The sequence below is a fragment of the Panthera leo genome, chromosome D4 (assembly GCF_018350215.1).
Source record: "Panthera leo isolate Ple1 chromosome D4, P.leo_Ple1_pat1.1, whole genome shotgun sequence".
NCBI lineage: Eukaryota > Metazoa > Chordata > Mammalia > Carnivora > Felidae > Panthera > Panthera leo.
In genome coordinates, this window is record NC_056691.1 from 72,001,463 (window position 1) to 72,022,410 (window position 20,948).

At 41.7% G+C, this 20,948-nt stretch overlaps 1 protein-coding gene across 8 annotated transcripts in view; it reads right to left on the minus strand.

Annotated features, from left to right (window-relative positions):
- The window catches only part of SUSD1 (sushi domain containing 1), a 284,906-nt gene that overhangs the window by 57,207 nt on the left and 206,751 nt on the right, over window positions 1-20,948 (minus strand). For 2 of the 8 annotated variants that reach the window (XM_042913630.1, XM_042913631.1), the window contains exon 16: window positions 499-1,307. The exons of the other annotated variants lie outside the window; for them this stretch is intronic. In XM_042913630.1, the coding sequence (XP_042769564.1) occupies window positions 1,144-1,307 (164 nt within the window). In that variant the 3' untranslated portion in view covers window positions 499-1,143. Of the gene's footprint in view, window positions 1-498; window positions 1,308-20,948 lie in introns of those variants that run through there. 8 annotated transcript variants of the gene reach the window in all.

Consider the following 20,948-nt stretch of genomic DNA (forward strand, 5'->3'; position numbering starts at 1 on the left):
ACCAATTTCCCCTACAACCTCAGTGTCCTGGCTCCTGAGAGCAGAAGTCTCACATCACCCCAATCCCAAGACACACAACATTTTCCTAGTCAGAATGGGTGTTATTTTTTCCAGAGGATAAAAACCTTATCTTAATACAGTAAAAGTGTATCTTTGCTTCCTAATCCCCCTGAGGAAATTACTCGACTTGTGCATGGTCTTGTGATTCTCATAAATTTAACGTCACTTTTTGGTCAGTACTGCTTCTCCACCCTTGCTTCTCTAACTGATTCCTCTCCCCACCCTACCCCCCACTTTCCCTCCACCACGAAACCATCAGGAAAGCAAAGCAAGAACTTTGCCACATATTTGACGTAGAGGCCACTTTTAGGCAGCAGGCTTGAGCAATGGAAAATGAACAAAGCAAAAGGGCCCACAGACTCTTTAAACGACATAGCCATAGGCCCCAACTGACCAATACAACCAGACACAGTCCCTAAGATTACTAAAAAAGGGAAAATTCCATATGTTCCTATACTCCCCCTCTCTATGGTATAACTGTGGCCCCCACCACTGCCTCAAGGCAGATAGTCTCTCCTTTGCTGTCCTGCCTGCCTCCTCTCTCTTTCAGTGTACTTAATAAACTTCTCTTTTGTTCTGCCTTGGGTGAATTCTTTCACTGCCCACACCACTGGCCCCCCACCCATTACAATGTCTCACATTTGGTGACCCCCCCATCCAATCAGGTCACCCCACATTTGGGTCTTACATGAATGAGATTTTCAGGAAAGGGTGGACAGCTTATGTACTGCCATTATCTTGCCCTATACTTCCCTTCAGCTTGGTGGGCAGGCTGCAATCCTTTCCCACAACCAAGGTATTTATTTCCTTCTCCCTTTTTATCCTTACCTATGTGCCCTCCGTGGAGTTTCTAGCCTAAGGTAATTGATTTCCATACCACCATAAATGTTCCCTTGAGTAACTCTGTTCTCTTTCATCTCTGTGTTCCAATCTTATGTTTCATGCCCCAGGGTCTCTGGAACAGTGTTCACTGAGTTTATTACTCATGCTCTGTACTCTCGTACCCTGAGTTCATCAATCATTAATATGTCCTAGGTGCTGTGGGACATGAAAGATGCTCCATGGGACTTGAATCCTTGTAGTTTACCCGTCTAGTTGGGACATTACCAGATAACGATGCTGTGAGATAGGAGTGGCATGCACTTTAATAAAAGAATTGATAAGTTCCAATGAGAGCTCTGAAGTGGGCAACACGTCACTTCCAATTTGAAGACAGGGTTCAAGGAGGAGGGGCTTCCAAGCTGGGCCTTGAAGAATGAGAACAATTTAGAAATGTGAAGATGGGGAGGGTGGCAATTTGGGCCAAGGAGGCTATCCTGTGAGCAAAAAGTTCAGACTTGTGATAATGCTGGGCGTCTGTCTCCATGGAGAAGAATGAAGCTTGGCTTGGACAAGCACAGCATGGTGGGTGAAGAGTGTGAGATAAGAGTGTGAGATACATTTCTGTAAGACTAGAAATGTAGATGGGGTCAGACCTCAGAGGGTTCTCAAGTCAGCAAACAGGATTTGGCCTTTCAGCTATAGTCAATGGGTATCTTTAAAGTTTGGTGAGCAAAGAGTAAAGCCACTTACTTACTTACTTATTTATTTATTTACTTAATGTTTATTTTTGAGAGAGAGAGAGAAAGACAGCATAAGTGGGGAGGGGCTGGAAGAGAGAAAGAGAGAGACAGACAGAATCTGAAGCAGGCTCCAGGCTCTGAGCTGTCAGCACAGAGCCCGACACAGGGCTCAAACTCAGGAATCATGAGATCATGACCAGGAATTGTGAGATCATGGCTTGAGCCAAAGTCAGATGCTCAACTGACTGAACCACCCAGGTGCCCCGCCACATACTTTTTAAAATGTATAATAGCCATTCACTAAAAGAATATTGGTATTCAGTAATTTTTAAAAATGTTTTATTTGTGGGGCATTAAACATTAAAAAAATGTTTTATTTGTTTTTGAGAGAGAGAGAGGGCACATGTGAGTAGGGGAAGGGCAGAGAGAAAGGGGGACAGAGGATCCAAAGCAGCCCTGCGCTGACAGCAGAAAGCCCAGTGTGGAGCTCGAACCCACAAACCGTGAGAGCATGACCCGAGCTGAAATCAGGAGGTGGATGCTTAACCGACTGAGCCACCCAGGTACCCTATGGCCTTCTTATACAAGGTAAAGTGGTTAAGAGAACATCAGCCTTAGAGTCAAAAAACACACAGTCAAATCCTGCCTCCTCCTCTGCTAGCTGAGATTTGACCAGCTTAACTTCTTTCAGGTTCAGCTGCCCCATTTATAAAAATGGAGACTGTAATAGAATCTACCTCAGAAGGTTGTTGTAATGCTTAAATGAAATAATAAATGACACATACTTAACATAACTGACTCACAGAATAAGTGTTCAGGACATGTTAGGGGAGAAAAAGCACAGCACACTTTCTCCACAGCCTGGAAAACACATCTCCTACCCCCAATTCTTGTGCCCAGACCAAACTATTAGGTAGTTGGTACTGAGTTTTCCACAGCTGGTCATAGGCATCACTCTGTTGGTTTTGCTCAAACACGGGTCAGGGAGGGAAGGAAGAAGAGGGCCTAACTCCCTAAGTCCCACCTCTATTCCTGCTCTCTGTTTACACAGGGTTGCAAATTTAAATACCACAGAGAACAGACAGGTGTGTAAACAAGTGAAGCAGGCCCGGGAAGATGTGTGACAAATTGAAGAGTAGGATTTGATCCTGGCCCCATAAAATTGCCTGTGCTTACACTTCCTGGGGTGCTTAGGGCTGGTAGACAAAATGGAGCAAGTCATAGTTTGAATTATAAGAATGCTTATAATGTTACCTTTGTGAGGAACATGAGTCAATTCTTGACTGATAACACTATCGACACTAGGTGAGGACCTCGTAACCACTGACCTGAACTTTTTATCTCATGGACGTGGTGAACTGTAACCAATACTCTGTACTTGTGTGAGTTGCATTATTGACAGCTCGGAGGAGAGTTTGTGGACACACACAGATATGTAATGGTTCCTATGCATTTTAGCTTTTTTTTTTTCTTTCTTTTATCCTGCCTAATTTTAAAAAATTCCTTATTTCCCTTAAGAAATTGTGTTCGGTGTCATATGTTCAAATAAAAGTGTACAAAGTAAAATGTACAATTAAAATCCTTTATAGAGGGGTACCTGGGTGGCTCAGTCGGTTAAGTGTCTGACTTCGGCTCAGGTCATGATCTCACAATCTGTGAGTTCGAGCCCCGCGTTGGGCTCTGTGCTGACCACTCAAAGCCTGGAGCCTGCTTTGGATTCTGTGTCTCCCTCTCTCTCTGACCCTCCCCCGTTCATGCTCTCTCTCTGTCTCAAAAACATAAACAAACATTAAAAAAATAAATAAAAATAAAATCCCTTATAGAACCATCTCTTCAGAAATTACCTCAGCAAGAATTTGATAGATTTTTTTCCGGTTTGATTTTATGGCATGTGCACACTGTATTTGTTTCCTGGGGCAGCCATAACGAAGCACCACAGACTAGGTGACTTAAATAACAGCAATTCATTTTCTCACAGTTCTGGAAGCTGGAAGTCTGAGCTCAAGGGGTCAGCAGTGTTAGTTTCTCCTGAGGCCTCTCTCCTTGGCTTGAGGATAGCGGTCTTCTACCTCTGTCTTCACATGGTCTTACGTATGTGTGTTTGTGTCCTAATTTCCTTTTCTTATAAAGACACTAGTAATATTGGATTAAAGTCCACCATAAAGACCTCATTTAAACCTTAATTACCTCTTTAAAGATCTTTCCTCCAAAAACAGTCACATCCTGAAATACTGGGCATTAAGGCTTTAACATAGGAATCAGGGGATGATGTACAAATTCAGCCTGCAACACACACATGTAATAATTCTTATAATAATTCTTTTTCAGCAGAGTTATGCAACTTGCTTTTTTCACTTAAGGTAGTTTCAACACATTTTCAGGTCAGAAGATTGTGTATCTTTCTGAGGAGGCTGAGAGATTGAGTATTTAGCTGTCTCATCTCCTATATATGGCGAGAGAGAAGCGGTTGGGAATGGCCATTTGGGTCCACAACCAATAGCATCAGTCAAAAAGATACACTGGCTCTTCACTGCCTCTCTTCCTTCTCCTTCTAATTGCTTTTATTACTTTGTGTTTTCATCTGAAGTTCACGTGATTTTCTTATGCTTTTTCTTCATATCCCACATTAAGTTGGTTATTGCATAAATTATGCTCTGTTTGCTGTTTCTATGATGGGTGTTCATTGAAAAATGATATTATGTCCTTGCTTTCTTTTCTTAGCTCTTCTGGCTTCCTTGCTTTATCTCATTCAGTTGATTTATGACTACATCTTTTATCTCGCTCTTTCTCTTCTGTGGAAAGTGCAAGGCATGTGTTACCTGAAAGTTCCTGCTGCCTCCTAAGATGTGTTCTCCAAGTCTCCTGTTTGACTCTCGGTAGTGTGAGTGGTTTCTCTTTTGCATCCCTCCTTGTGTCTTTAAGGTCCCTTTATATTCTGCCCCTAGTACTTAAAAATGCACATTGATGCCCTATGTTCAGCCTTTCATTGAGTCTGTGTGTGTGTGTGTGTGTGTGTGTGTGTGTGTGTGTGTACACGCACACATGTGCACAGGGGTCTTGAGCAGTTGGCATTTATGAATTTTGTCTCAACTTTCTTTCTCTGGAACTTGACCTTGTCAGGGCCCATCCTGTGGGCTGCCTTCATTTTGTAGAGTGTTCCCAACCTGAGGTGAAGTTCATTCCCTTGCAGGCCCCTTAAGGCCTCTGAGCACTGATTTGATGTAACAGTCAAATCTATCTTAGTGTCTTTTTTTTTTTTTTTTAATGTTTATTTATCTTTGAGAGACAGAGCATGAGCAGGGAAGGGGCAGAAAGACAGAGGGAGACACAGAATCTGAAGTGGGCTCCAGGCTCTGAGCTGTCAGCATAGAACCGGATGCAGGGCTCAAACCCATGACCTGAGCCAAAGTCAGATGCTTAACTGACTGAGCCACCCAGATGCCCCTATTTTAGTCTTTAATGTCATCCTTAGGAAAGATTTTCTTACTTCAAGACATATATAAATATTCATCCGTTTATGGAAGTATATTTATTATATTGTTTCCAAATGGCTAGCCAACTTTTCCAATATAATTTTTTAAATTCCCCAAATCTTTCCTACCTATATAACTTGCCGGACAGTGTTTATACACATAGTGGATATGATATACTGAATAGTGTACAGACACGGAACTTTTCTAGGCTTTTCTTTCCATCTCACTAAAATAGCTCTTCCAGTTGTATCTATTTTCAGAACACAAATGTATATTCACAAACAGATTATGTTGCATTATAGTCTGTTCTTAGACATAACATATATAAAATTTTAGCTTTATGATACAGGAAATTGAAAGTTGCATAAACAAAAGTTCCCACTGCTCTCACCTCCCACTTATACCCCATGTACAAGGTCTAATCATAATGCTGACCTGATTAGAGCATAACAGATATGCCCTAAACAAGAAAACTTAGGGACAGCCTCTACTGCCTCTGGGTAGGGCCACAAGAGCAGGGCAAAAGGACCCATACCGTGACTTAAGGGTGAGAAATTTGTCTGAAGTTATCAAATCTTCATTTCACTATAGCAGACAGGGCAAAGTCTTATATAGACTTTTTTTTGATGACCAAAACAAGTGACCCCAAGATTTATCTTAGGGAGGGAGCACTCTTCGTTTAAAAAAACATTTCATGGTCCACTTAGATATATCAAGTTGGTTCTCGGGTCGCAAAGCCTAGTCATGAAGTGTAAAGAGGGAGTTCAAATGCTTTATGAGAACAAAAGGAATGATTTTAGACTCCTATGAGGAGAAGACAGAAACAAGGAAGAACAAGAGAAAAACAGAAGCCAGTGATACAGTAAAATCCCCAGGGGTGGGGGAGCTAAATGGGCTTTTAAGAGGACACCCAATATTTAAAGTTGAGTTGTTACGATAGTTTTGATGTAAACTCCTCCATCTCTCCAGGTTCTTAGCATCATCTGTTCCTCAAATGAAAAGCCTGTGTTTAAGGGGGGAAGGGAGTAGAGGACAGCAGCTGTGTTCATATCTAGTTCCATGAGTTTTCATGGATGGTCCATAATCTAAACTTACTCAGCAGAAACATGAACCAGAGCAGAGGTAACCATGAGCAAGTAGGTTCCTCAAACTGTTGCGAAACCTTGGGGAAGATCACTGATTTCTACAAGTTATAAAATGGGGACTTTCGATTATATTAAATCTTGCAAGCAGGGTGATCCCAGCTCTGTAGTTACCCAAAACTTCACTGGCTATATCTGTGTTTGCTCTCAAAAGAACTGGCATCACTCCTACCTTTGGGGAAATGCATTGCCATATTGTTCAATTTACCTCCCAGAAACAAGTGGGGAGAGGGAAGGAATAAACAGAATTTCAAAACCTCTGTTAGTTTTTCTAATGGTCCATTTCTGAGCAGAGCAGATTAGACAGAATTACATTTTTCTCTTCGTAAAGTGTGGTTAATCATAATAGCTTCTTCACACGGTTGTGGTGAAGATTACATGATTAGTGGTATATGTACAGCACTTTAGAAGTGCCTGGCACACAGTAAATCCTGTGACATTTACTATTATGAATATTTTCTAAGTTTATTTATTTATTTTGAGAGAGAGAAAGAGAGTGATGAGGAGACGGGCAGAGAGACAGAGAATCCCAAGTAGGCTCTGCCTGACACGAGGCTTGAACCCACGAACCATGACATCATGACCTGAGCCGAAAACAAGAGTCAGAAGCTTAACGGACTGAGCCACCCACGCACCCCTAGTATTATGACTATTAATACTACTGTCATTATCATGCCTAGTAGAATAAGGGGAATTGAGCTGCAGGGACTCTAAGAGGAAAGGAGGCAGAATCTTCAGGAGTAAGGAGTGCCCCGCCCTCGCCTCTCCCTTCACCTCAAGTCTTCAACAAGTCCGCCATACACGAAAAACAAATGCCCGTGGGGAGTTTTGGGAGGCGGGGGCAGTTGTGGGGCAAAGCATCACAGAAAGGAGCCAAGTTATGGAGTAGAGAAGAGAGACTGGCTTCAGCAGGTGGGATGTAAATGAAGCCAAGAGGAAGCTAGAACTTGAACTCAAAACTGAAAATGATTGGGGGGTCAATAAACTCACCAGGAATCTGCAAACATAATTGGAAAGGATTAAAGAAATCATGCCAACAGAAAAAAAAAAAAAAAGCCCAAATCACATTCAAGTGATGCTCTCAGCTGACCTAAGCCCACATTAAAAATAAACTGCACAAGGGGCACCTGGGTGGCTCAGTCGGTTAAGCGTCCGACTTTGGCTCAGGTCATGATCTCACAGTTTGTGAGTTCGAACCCCTCGGGCTCTGTGCTGACAGCTTGGAGTCTGGGGCCTGCTTCAGATTCTGTGTCTCCCTCTCTCTCTGCCCCTCCCCTGCTCACGCTCTGTCTCTCTGTCTTTCAAAAATAAATAAATGTTAAAAAAATAAAATAAACTAAAATAAACTGCACAAGAAAGTTAAGAAATAACTTGTTGAGAGACCCTGAGTGACTCAGTTGGTTAAGCGTCCGACTTCAGCTCAGGTCATGATCTCGTGGTTTGTGAATTAAATCTCTCTTTCTCTCCCTTAAAAATAAACGTTTTTTTTTAAAAAAGAAGTAATTTGTTGAAAATCTATCAGATAAACACTTCTGGGAAAATGGTCACTTCAATGCAAATTTAAAAATTCCCTTCCAAAATACAAATCAAAACCACACTCAGATATCACCTCACGCCAGTCAGAGTGGCCAAAATGAAGAAATCAGGAGACTATAGATGCTGGAGAGGATGTGGAGAAACGGGAACCCTCTTGCACTGTTGGTGGGAATGCAAATTGGTGCAGCCGCTCTGGAAAGCAGTGTGGAGGTTCCTCAGAAAATTAAAAATAGACCTACCCCATGACCCAGCAATAGCACTGTTAGGAATTTACCCAAGGGATACAGGAGTACTGATGCATAGGGGCACTTGTACCCCAATGTTTATAGCAGCACTCTCAACAACAGCCAAATTATGGAAAGAGCCTAAATGTCCATTAACTGATGAATGGATAAAGAAATTGTGGTTTATATACATAATAGAATACTACATGGCAATGAGAAAGAATGAAATATGGCCTTTTGTAGCAACATGGATGGAACTGGAGAGTGTGATGCTAAGTGAAATAAGCCATACAGAGAAAGACAGATACCATATGGTTTCACTCTTATGTGGATCCTGAGAAACTTAACAGAAACCCATGGGGGAGGGGAAAAAAAAAAAAAAAGAGGTTAGAGTGGGAGAGAGCCAAAGCATAAGAGACTGTTAAAAACTGAGAACAAACTGAGGGTTGATGGGGGGTGGGAGGGAGAGGAGGGTGGGGGATGGGTAGTGAGGAGGGCACCTTTTGGCATGAGCACTGGGTGTTGTATGGAAACCAATTTGACAATAAAATTCATATATTAAAAAAAATAATAATAAAAAAATAAAAATAAAAATAAAAATTCCCTTCCAGCCTATGCTCATTAAAATAAATAGAAATATCCCCCAATAGAGTGGGGCCCCAATCTCATACATATTAGGAAAATTGGCTGGCTGTGATTCAATTCATACCAAACTGAAAAGTGGTGCTGGGAATTCAAAGTGTTAACATTCAAACTGGTGAGCCTTGCTGGGATGGGTAGGGGACAAACTTCTGAGAGCCCCACCATTACTACCCAACAGAGAGTCGGAGTGGGTTGTGTACATTTGGGACACGTTCCTCTGTAAAGTATTAAGAAGCTTACAGAGAACGCTAGGTAAGTAGCTCCTCTTGTTGACTTAACATTGCTTCCACTTCAGGACCGGTTAGGTCTGTAGGGAAGATGCAGCACAGGAGACCTGGTGGGGTGTCGGGGAGACTCTCCAACCAACAAAACCTAGCCCTAGCCCTAGCTAGCATCTCCCCAGCCAGACGTGCACCAAAATAGCTGCCTTTCCCCAAAGTAAACAGAAGTATGGAGATTCATGCCACTGTTACCCCAGCCAGAAGGACAAGATCAGTGAAGTTATACTCACAGCTATGGGATTTTTAACAACTTCTGAAAGGAAATGCCATTTCCCAGAAGATTACCAACCAACAAACAATAAATAAACTAATGGAATATAAGAGAGAGTCCAGAAGTAAAGGAGTCAATTAATATAGTCAATTAATTTTTGATAAAGGTGCCAATGTAAAGCAAATAAGGAAAGAATAGTCTTTTTCAATAAATTGTGCTATTGAAATTCCTTACCTCACACTATATATACATCAACACTTAATGACTCACGATACACAAAAATTAACACAAAATGGACCAAAATAGATCATTTACTTAAATGCAAAAGCCAAAACTATAAATCTTCTAAAAGAAAATGTAGGAGAAATTTTTTTCAATCTTTGCCTAGACAAAGATTTTTTTTTAAGATTTTATTTTTATTTTTTAATTTTTTTTAACGTTTATTTATTTTTGAGATAGGGAGAGACAGAGCATGAACGGGGGAGGGTCAGAGAGAGAGGGAGACACAGAATCTGAAACAGGCTCCAGGCTCTGAGCTGTCAGCACAGAGCCCGACGCGGGGCTCGAACTCCCGGACCGCAAGATCGTGACCCGAGCCGAAGTCGGACGCCCAACCGACTGAGCCACCCAGGCGCCCCTAAGATTTTATTTTTAAATAATCTATATGCCCAATGTGGAGCTCGAACTCAGAACGCCAAGATCAAGAGTCACACTCTCCATCAACTGAGCCAGCCAGATGCCCCCTAGACAAAGATTTCTTACATGAAACACAAAAAGCATGGACCATAAAAAACAGAGAGAGAGAGAGATAAATTGGACTTCACCAAAATTTAAAACTCTACTCTTCAAAAGATGCTGTTAAGAAAGCAATGGTCTGGGAGACAAAATTCACAGTATGTCTATTTGCCAAAGTACATACACCCAAAATATATAAAGAATGTTTATAGCTCAGTAGTGATGAGACAAGCAACTCAATTTTTAGAATATGCAAAAAGCTTTAACAAACACCTTGCAAAAGGACATATGTGATTGGCAATTAAGTGCATGGAAAGATGTTCAACATGATTAGTTGTTAGGGAAATACAAGTTACAATTGTAATAACATACCAGCACATACCTACTAGAATGGCTGAAATCAACAGAATGGACAATAATAGCAGCAGTTTGGAGAGAATACAGAAGTCCGGGAATATAAAAAGCTACGCCACTTTGGAAAACAGTTTGGTGGTTCCATATAAAGTTAAATATATGCTTGCAGTATGATGTAGCAATTTCATGACTGGTTATTTACCCGAAGAAAAGTATGTCCACACAATTACTTGTGCACAAATGTTCATAACAGCTTTATTCATACTGGCCCCAAATTGGAAACAACCCAAATATCCACCCAAAGTGAATGGATAGGGGTACCTGGGTGACTCAGTCATTCAAGCATCCAACGCCTGATTTTTGCTCAGGTCATGATCTCACAGTTCATGAGATCAAGCCCTGCATGGGGCTTGACATGTAGCCTGCTTAAGATCTATTCTCTACCTCCCCAACTTGCACGCACATGCTCATTCTTTCTCTCTCTCTTAAAAAAAAAAAAAAAAAAAAAAAAGTGAGGGACGCCTGGTGGCTCAGTTGGTTGATTGTCCGACTTTGGCTCAGGTCATGATCTTTTGGCTTGTGAATTCGAGCCCTGCATGGGCTCTGTGCTGACAGCTCAGAGCCTGGAGCCTGCTCCCTCTCGCTCTGCCCCTCCACCGTTCATACTGTCTCTCTGTCTCTGTCTCTGTCTCTCTCTCAAAAATAAACATTAAAAAAAATTTTCAAAAGTGAACGGATAAATAAATTGTGACAGAGCCATATAATGGTATACTCCTCAGTATGAAAAGGGAACAAACTATTGACACAGGAAACAAAAGGAACGGATCTCAAAAACATATGGTCCACTAAAAGCGCCAGACACAAAAGACCTCATACATATGCATATGGCACTCTGGAAAAGACAAATCTAATATAGAGAGAAAGAAAGCACATCAGTGGTGCCTGGGGCTCTCCATGGTGAGCGGGGATTGACCGGGAAAGCAGAAATGAACTATTTGGGTTGAGAGAAATGTTCTTGTACTTTCTGTGGTGGTGATGACATGGTATGTACAATTTACCAATTTCATTAAACTATAACTGCAAATGCGTGCATTTTAATTGTATGCAAATGTACTTCAATAGAGTTGATTTAACAAAACAAAATTTTTACTGAAAAAAGCTACATGATATAAAAATACCTTTATGATGATAAACAGGAACCTGGACTAGCCAGTGTGGTAGGGAGGGAGGTCAGATACATGTATAATATCCTTATCTTTCAAAAGAAGTTATTCATGGATAATTAGAGATTCAGATTCTGATCAAGATAACAAGCTGAGCAAGGGCTGCTAGTTCTCTCCCCTGAAGGTGCAAACAGAAATGTGAGAGGGATGTCAATAAATTCCAGAACCTAACATAAGACTGCAAGAAACTCTTGAAGAGACACAAAGTGCTTGGGTCTTGGTGAGGGGGGGAAATAGACTTTGGAAGCCTAATAGTAATAAAAGTAATACACAGTGTTTGTTATTTGCCACTCTTCTAAGTCTTGGATATATATACTATCTGATTTAATCCCCTGAACAGTTCTGTGAGGTGGGGATTGTTATCCCCATTTTACAGATAAGCGGACTGAGGCAGGGTGAAGCTAAGTAGTGTGCCTAATATCACATAGCCAGTAAGGGCCGAGCCAGGATTTAAACCCAGGCAGCCTGGCTCCAGAGTTAGGGCTCTTGTGTCTGCACCCTGGGGCTTCCCATTATAGTGTTAGGAGCCATAGGGTAAGGGAATGGCTAAAGGAACACACTCTCCCCCTGCCATTTCCTCTCCCCCATATTGCCCTCCTTGGGTGGAGGATGGCAATACCCACAGAAGGTTGATCGGAGAGGGTGCTTCTGTTCTCCACAGCATCTTCTGATAATGACAAGATGAGGCCATGACTGGCCCCTGATCATTACCTTGCTTCTCCCGCCATCTGTGACTAGGAAATTACTAGGATACCACCCTGCAAAAGATCTGTGCCTGGATAAAGTGGTTTAGAGATTGCCTAAAGAGTGGGATTGCCTGGGGTCCTTGGGGGGTGCACTAATGTGAAGTGGTTAAGCCCACCAGGGGCTCCCCCATCCCACTCATCTGGAGAAGATGACAGTGCTCACGTTTTCATCTCTCCCCAAAGACAGTGGCCATCAGGCACAAGGGAATATGAGCTCACAAGAAGAAAACAATGAGACATCTGAGGAACACAAACACTATAAAAGAGCCAACACCAGAGGAAGCAGAGTTAAAGGACCACCAAAATAAATATCAAGTTAAGATTACAGATATGCTCAGAAACACAGGAGGGTATTAGAAAAGAATAATAGATGTTATGAGGAAGAAGCAATGTCATGTGAGAAATAAGGTAAGTAAGTAACTTTAATTTCACTGCCACCTAAATAAATAATGGCAAAACTTAAAAAACAAAATGTGTCATTAAAACTAGAGAATACCAACGTACTGGGAGAAAAGGGTTGGGTCACAGGGATATGAAATTGTGCTAAGATACTTGGGGAGAAGACATGGAGAATTTTAAAAGGCATAATGTAGGGGCAACCTGGCTGGCTCAGTTGGAAGAGCATATGACTCTAAATTTCAGGGTTGTGAGTTCAAGCCCCGTGTTGGGCATGGAGCCTACTTAAAAATCAAATAAAAGGCGGGGAGCATGGGTGGCTCAGTCGGTTAAGCATCTGACTCTTGGTTTCAGCTCAGGTCATGATCTCACAGTTCATGAGTCGGTTAAGCATCTGACTCTTGGTTTCAGCTCAGGTCATGATCTCACAGTTCATGGGTTCGAAAGCCTGCTTGGGATTCTCTTTCTGGCCCTCTCCCGTTCGCGCTCTCTCTCTCTCCCTCTCTCTCAAAATAAATAAATAAACTTAAAAAGATATAAGATAAAATAAAAGGCATATGATAAGGTAACAAGGAGAAACACATCAGATAATAAGAGCTAAAAGAAGCTGGAGTGGCAGCTTAATTTTAGGTAAAATAGATTTCAAACTCTTCATTCCCCTCCCCTCCAAAAAAAAAAGCCTATGGGAAAAATAATGATGTCATATAGTTGTACAAGTATAGTAGACCCCAAAAAACATGATTATGAGCACGTATATATCTGACTACTTAGCCTTAAAATATATAAAGCCATAACTGACAAAACTAGGGAAGAAACAGATAAAACCACCACTTTTGGAAGAAGTTTGACACTTACTCAGAAACTGTTAGATCACACCGATTTTAAAAATTAACTACCAGCATAGAAGATTTAATAAATACATGATTGAACATTTTAAAAGCAGGACTTAGCAACATATTTTTTTCTCAGCACATCCGAAGGAAGAGCCTTACTATAGCAGTGATTCTCAAAAACAGGAAGTCTCGCTGAGAAAGAGACAGGATACTGACTTATAAAATTAATAATGATAGAGGAAATTTATAGAGCCAGAAAAATTAAAGCCAGTCTAAAAGTTTAAAAATCTGCATGAAACAGATGAAATTCTAGGACAGTTGGCTAAATAAGAATGAGACTCTGATATCAACACAGAATACCTATCTTCTCTTTTTTCTTTTCTTTTCTTTTCTTTTCTTTTCTTTTCTTTTCTTTTCTTTCCTTTTCTTTCCTTTTCTTTCCTTTTCTTTCCAAGTACTAGACCCTGGCTAACCCAGATTCATCTCCTTTAATTCTTAGAACTAATATTTAGTAAGTACCTACCGGTGCCAAGCACTCTCTCATTCCATCTTTACAACAACTGCATGAGCTAGGTGTCATTATTATCCCCATTTTATAGAAAAGGAAACTGAGGCATGGGAAAACTAAGAATCTTGCTCATGGTTACCCAACTTCTAAATGTGCTGTAAACACTTAATACTTAAATATTAGATTATGAGATGTAATAGCATCATCATTTTATTTATTTCCTCTTATTTTTATTTTTTTTTCACGGGCAATGCTTTCTTCTGTTTTAAAAATCGTAGGGCTAAAATCTAGTAAAATGTGGACCCATACCCTGTACTTATTTTATGTTGTGATTTACAAGGTATAAATTCTATATTTTGTAAAATGTTTTGAAAGAAGTCGACAAAGTAATTCCCTTTTCTTGCTCCCAAATGCAGAGGTCTGAGAGAAGTCACATGGCCTATGAGCTTCTGGGTGTTATCAAACCCAATTTCCTCTGAACTACTAACTGCCCAGATACATTTACAGGGCATGCAGGAGTCCCACTTAAGCAGTGGTTTTTGCTACATACCTATCTATCTACCTTAATATTTTTAATGTTTATTTTATTTTTGAAAGAGAGAGAGGGACAGATCATGAGCAGGGGAGGGCCAGAGAAACAGGGAGACAAAGAATCTGAAGCAGGCTCCAGCCTGAGCTGTCAGCACAGATCCCACAAACCATGAGATCATGACCTGAGCTGAAGTCAGACACTTAACTGAGCCACCCAGGCACCCCTGTATCTATTTTTTTCATTGAAGAATCTTATTTAGGGAGGGTTAATACTCCCAAGATCACAGAGCTAGGAAGTGATGGAGTTGGTACTTGAATCCAGTTAATCTCACTCTAAGAGCCAAAGCATGTGATTACTAACATGCCCCGCACCAATCAGATCAGAAATAGGTCTCTATACACTAACTGCCCAAGATACACTGTTTAGGTTGGTGGTGGTGGTGAGGGGGAGAAATTTAACTCCAAAAATAGTATGCAAAAATTTCCTTTAAAAATATACATTAATGGAAACCAATTTGACAATAAATTTCATATTAAAAAATAAATATAAAAAAATAAAAGTATACATTATACATACACATCATATGATATATGATAAATATTATATTTATATAAATTTATATTATATATAAACTTACTTAATTTTAATATAATTATAAGTACATAATAAAATTATATATTATATAGATATAGAAACAAACAGAGGTACAGAGAAAGACACAGATTGACTGGTCTGGTAAGAGTTTTGTAGTCATATTGCATGGTTGGATCCCAGCTCTCCCATTTATGAACTGGGTAACCTCTGGCAAGATATTTAATCTCTCCATGACTCAGTTTCCTTTGTCACCAAATGGGGCTAATAATGGTACCTAATTCAGGGCTGTAAAGATGAAACCAGTTGCTACGTGGAAGAGCAGTTGACCAACAGCAACTGCTCACTAAGTATTAGTTAATTTATTTGTTAAAAAATGGCTACTTCTGGAGAACATTTCACCTCTGTTACTTTTGTAATCAAGGAAAGTTGCTAAATTAGGAATAACTCTACTGTAATTGTAACCATGTGATACTGATGCAGAAAGAGGTAGATCAATGAACTAGATTGGAGACTTCAGAGAAGTCCCAATTATACTGGGATAATATTAATAGATAATAAGGATGTAGAATCAGTGGGGAAAGTATAGGCTATTTCATCTAGTGAGCTCGTTTAATTTAGTGCCACGCATGGTGCTTTTTCTTAATTAGGTTATCCACCCGGGCTGGGAATCAGATGGATAAAGTCCACTTCGGACAGTGTTGTCAGCCCTGGCTGCATAGCAGACTCGGGTGGAGAGCCTTGAAAACTCCTGCTGTCCAGCGGTGCCTGGGTGGCTCAGTCGGTCAGGCATCTAACTTCAGCTTAGGTCAGGATCTCGCAGTTCGTGAGTTTGAGCCCTGCATCGGGCTCTGTGATGACAGCTCAGAGCCTGGAGCCTGCTTCGGATTCTGTGTCTGCCCCTCTCCTGCTCATGCTCTGTCTCTTTTTCTCAAAAATGAATAAACTTAAAAAACAAAACAAAACCTCCTGCTGTCCAGGGCCCTGCCCTGTCCATTTAAGTCATCATCTCTGGAATGGGGCCCAGACATCAGCATTTTTCAAAGACTTCTCCCAGATGATTCTAGCGTGCAGTCAGGATAAATAACTACTACTTTACAGGGCATTATTTTACCAAAATGATATATTAAAGGTTAATTTCCTAGGAACAAATTTCACATCAGCTGTTTATTAAGAGATTTCGCTCGCTATTCCTGCATTCCTCCCCTTAGGGGATCCTAGTTGGCAGGTACACTTTGCATTTAGATTTTTTCCCTGGGGAATGTTAATTGCTTCAGCTATCATAACAGAATGGAATTTTTACTTTTCCCTGGTGTCACAGAAGAATCTGTACAGCGCACCTGAACTCTGACCTTCTACGTCTATTTGGATGGTACCCCCAAACCCAGCAAAGGAAGTGGTCCCATTTAATTGCCAGATGTCCCATTTAATTGCGGGACTGAGTCAGTTAAAAGCAGCACCAAGAAATCACCAGACCGTCCCACAGAGCCTGAGATAGTGAGGAAACCAAAAGTCTTTCTAAAGTCAAAAAGTTCTGCCTTTATTTCCAGATCTTCTTCCTGGTTTCCAAGCAGCCAGCCACCTGCTCTCAGCTTTCACCAAGAACTAAACAATTTAAGGAAGGAAGAAGATTATTCTAGGCCAGAAAGGTTCTGGGAAACTTTAAGTAACCTTGCCTGTGGAGAGGACATTTCTTGGCCTCTTTCCCTCGTCAGGCCTGACCATCTTCTGGGTCAGGGAGAAGAAAACCCTTTATCCTTTCCTAGTCAGGATCTTTTTCTAGGCCTAACTGCCTGAGCTCCTGCTGAAAGACCTGTTAACAACTGCTTTGTGGGGAGAGAAGCAGTTTAAGATTAGACCACTAAAGATAAGATTGAGCAGAAGCAGCTGCTAGATTCACTCATTTACGTATCCACAGTGCTGGTGGTGCAGGTCTGTATTAAACCCACAGAAATGTGTCACTGAGGCAGAAATCACAAACCATCTCCGGTCTTTCTGGAAACCCATGAAAAGTGCCCTTGGGAGGGGAGGGCGAGTCGCAAATGGGAATGGTTTGATGGATGGTTGCTTTATTTTTTTCAATTTTTTAAATGTTTATTCATTTTTTCGAGAGACAGAGCGAGCAGGGGCGGGGCGCGCGCACACACACACACACACACACACACACACACACACACACACACAGACGCGCAGAAGCAGGCTCCAGGCTCTGAGCTGTCAGCACAGAGCCCAACTCGGGGCTCGAACTCACTAACCGTGAGATCATTGCCTGAGCCGAAGTTGGCAGCTTAACCGACTGAGCCACCCAGGTGCCCCTGATTGATGGGTTTAAGGAATTCTTTGACTGCTCTATGTGGACACACTGTTTGCTTTCAGTGCCCATCACAGACTTCTGGTCTCCACATGAAATTGGAGGAACTGCTAGAAAACCAATGCTGTGCAGACTAAGCACTACACATAAAAGGACAGTTGGCACAGGAAACACACAAAGAAAAATTAAGAAGGCTCCTCAAGGTCCCAGCCAGGTGGAGGCTCCCCCCTGCAGCCAGGTCACCCCAGGGGCAGTGTCCTCACCTTCCGTGTTAGCCACCGTGCTTCCTCAGACTGCCCACAGCCCAACGCTTTCCAGCAAATCCCTTTGCTTTTATGTCACACACCTGCCTTTAGAGATTTTCTGGGCCTCAAGAGAGATATTTATTAAGAAGTAGAAAGGGCATGAGTCAGGAAATGAGAAGAAGCCCAGAGCTTTTAGATCATGTGACTGAGGACGCTACTTTTCCCTTCTCTGAACTTCATTGCCATATTTTAAAAGACTGGGGGACTAGATTTCTTTCCCCTCCCATCTGTGAACATTTACCATACCCAATTTACCATACCCATTTACCATACTTCTTCATCATGGCAACCAGATTGCAATTGCTTCTTCTGTCTCCCCAACTAGACTGAGAGCTGAGTATGAGAGGGGCCATATCTGTCTGATTTATTCTTGTGTCCCCAGCACAGGGACATGCACATAGGCAATCGAAAAATGTATTTGTTGAATGAGAGAAAGGAAGGAAGGAAACAGGATAAGACGTCTCACTAGGTCACTGGACACCTATTTGCATAAAGGCTGCTAGGAGCCCTAAAAATTGCTACAAACCAGGAAGGAAGTAAACTGCTTCTCTCCAATCCCTATGAAAGGGAAAATAAATGGGGTCAGAGGCAAAAACAAGATGTGGCCTAAATCTCTCACAGAAGCCTCTGTAAACGTGAAAAAGCAAAGCTACCTGTGGGGGCCATGAGTTCACGAACACCCCAGGCTGGTCCTCCTGAGGGGGGGCGGGGGTTGGCAGAACAGAGAGCGGAAGGGTTTTCTTCCAAGGGATCAGAGAGGCCTGAGGCCTTGCAAGAGCTAGCAGATGAGACTTTGTTAGGGCTTTGCCATTTATACACATTTTCTTAATCTCGAAGGGACTGTCCAGAATAGGGAGGGCACGCAGGGGCCGGAGAAGAATAGGAATATCAGTATGGTGCCAGGCCTTGGAGGAACTGACTGGAAGGGCCCCACAGCCCGCAGTCCCAGAATTCTCCTCCAACCTGGAGTGATTTGGGAGAGACTCTGGTGCATCCCCTTAACACACATGGCCCCAGAGGAGGAGGGAGAGGGGACACTGGTAGACTTGGGATCTCAAGGAGTCTCAGCATAATCTGCCAAACACCTCTGAGTATAAACTGGGTTTTAATTTTTCAAAAAAAAAAAAGGAAAATTGAGAAATATTTATCATTAGATTGTTTTGGCAGTAATCCTGACCTTGTGCTCAAATCATGGAATCACAGAATCAGCGGCTCAGAGGCCAGTCCCAACTTTTACAGAAAGTATCCCCAGCAGGAAAGTCAACAGCAGCTACCATTTTATTCCACTTCTTTTCTGCGCACAGGGCCAGGACTATGGGGAGGTAAGTGAGGCACTCGCTTTGGTGCAAAATTTAAGGGGTGTCCCAAAACATAGTTGTCACAATAAACGTGTAACTGCATTGATGCAAAAAAGTCCATGATGAACAAAAGAGCAAACTTTTAGAGAAAGACAAATACCATATGATTTCACTCATAGGTGGAATTTAAGAAACTAAACAAATAAATAAAGAGAAAAGAGATGAAGAAAAAACCAGACTCTTAAATACAGAGAACTGTTACTAGAGGGAAGATACACTTATCATGATGAGCACTGGGTAATGTAGAGAATGGCTGAATCACTATATCATACACCTGAAACTAATATAACACTGTGTTAGTTATACTTCAATAAAACAACCAAAACAAAACCAAAATATTTTAAATAACAAAGGGTTTTGGGGTGCATGGATGGCTAAGTCAGTTATGTGTCCAACTTCGGCTCAGGTCATGATCTTGGGTCCATGAGTTCGAGCCCTGCATTGGGCTCTGTGCTGACAGCTCAGAGCCTGAAGCCTGCTTCAGATTCTGTTTCCCTTGCTCTCTGCCCCTCCCCAACTCACACTCTGCCTCTGTCTCTCCCAAAAATGAATAAATATCAAAAAAATTAAAATAAATAACTCTGGGCTCTGATCCTATACTTGCTCGACCCTGAGAGTGAACATTGTGTTCACCTTACCCTAGCCGTGGCTCCAACCAAACTCATTCTCATTTTAGGGCTTTGTACTTGCTGTTCTCTGTCTGGAATGTTCCTCCCAAATCCTTGCATAGTTGGCTTCTTCTCATTATTTAGGATTTTGCTCTAGTGTCATCTTCTCAGAAAGGCCTTCTCTTCTCTGACTTTGCTACAAAATCACCCACCCCATCCCCATCACGCTATTCCATTACTGTTTTACTTTTTCCAAAACACCCATCACAATGAAATTATATTTGTTTCCACATTTGCTGATGTCTCTTCAATGCCTGATACATAGTACATGCCCCCAAAATATTAGTTGAATGAATAAAGTACATGAATGGAGCACTTGTCTATGAGGCATTATGCTAAGTGCTTTACATGCTTGATTTCAACCACTGTTGTACAGAGGAGTAACCCGGAACTCTGAGGGGTTAAGAGAAAATTCACTTCATGTGACATAAGGTCACACAGCTAGCTAGTGAGTGAATGGAGGCTAAAATCATCCAGGTCCTATTTCATCGCCTCTACTGCTACCACCCATGCTTTGGGTTCCTTATTGCCCTCTTCCAAGGAAAGATTTAACTCTTTTATTCCCAAAGTCACCCTTGGCTTCTCCACTGAGCCATTGTTGTGAAAACAGTAAGATATCAACCCTTTCTTGATTAAAAGCATAGCCAACAGTGGGTTTGCACGTCCAGGAAAGGCTCTGGTATGACATGTTTATGGAGAGGGCTATTCTTACCAGCCCGGCTGAGGCTGGGGCTGCCTCCTTTGTACAAGTCCTACCTGTGATCATGTAGAGTGTACCCAAATCCACCTTCCTTTGAGGCTATGAACTGTCCAACTGTCCAACCAGGTTCGATGAGAAAGTAGCAGCTTGGGGAAACAGATCCTATCTGTGCTTGAGCTAATTTCCTCTTTGGCCTTGTATTAAAAGGTGCTGTGCTCTGGCTTCCTCAAGGCCTGTGTGTGTGTATGTGTGTGTGTGTGTGTGTGTGTAAACAAGGTTAGATACCATAAAATTCACTAGTAACTTTACTAAGTTGTGTAACTAGAACCACAACCCAGTGTTAAACATTCCTCTCACCCACTAAAGTCTCTCATCCCCATTTACAGTTAATCCTCATTCCCTTTTTAAAAAAATGTTTATTTATTTATTTTGGGGGGAGGCAGAGAGAGAGAGAGGGAGAAAGAGAATCCCAAGTAGGCTCCAAGCTAGCAGAGCCCAATGCAGGGCTCGATCTCATGAACCGCGAGATCGTGACCTGAGCCCAAATCAATAGTCGG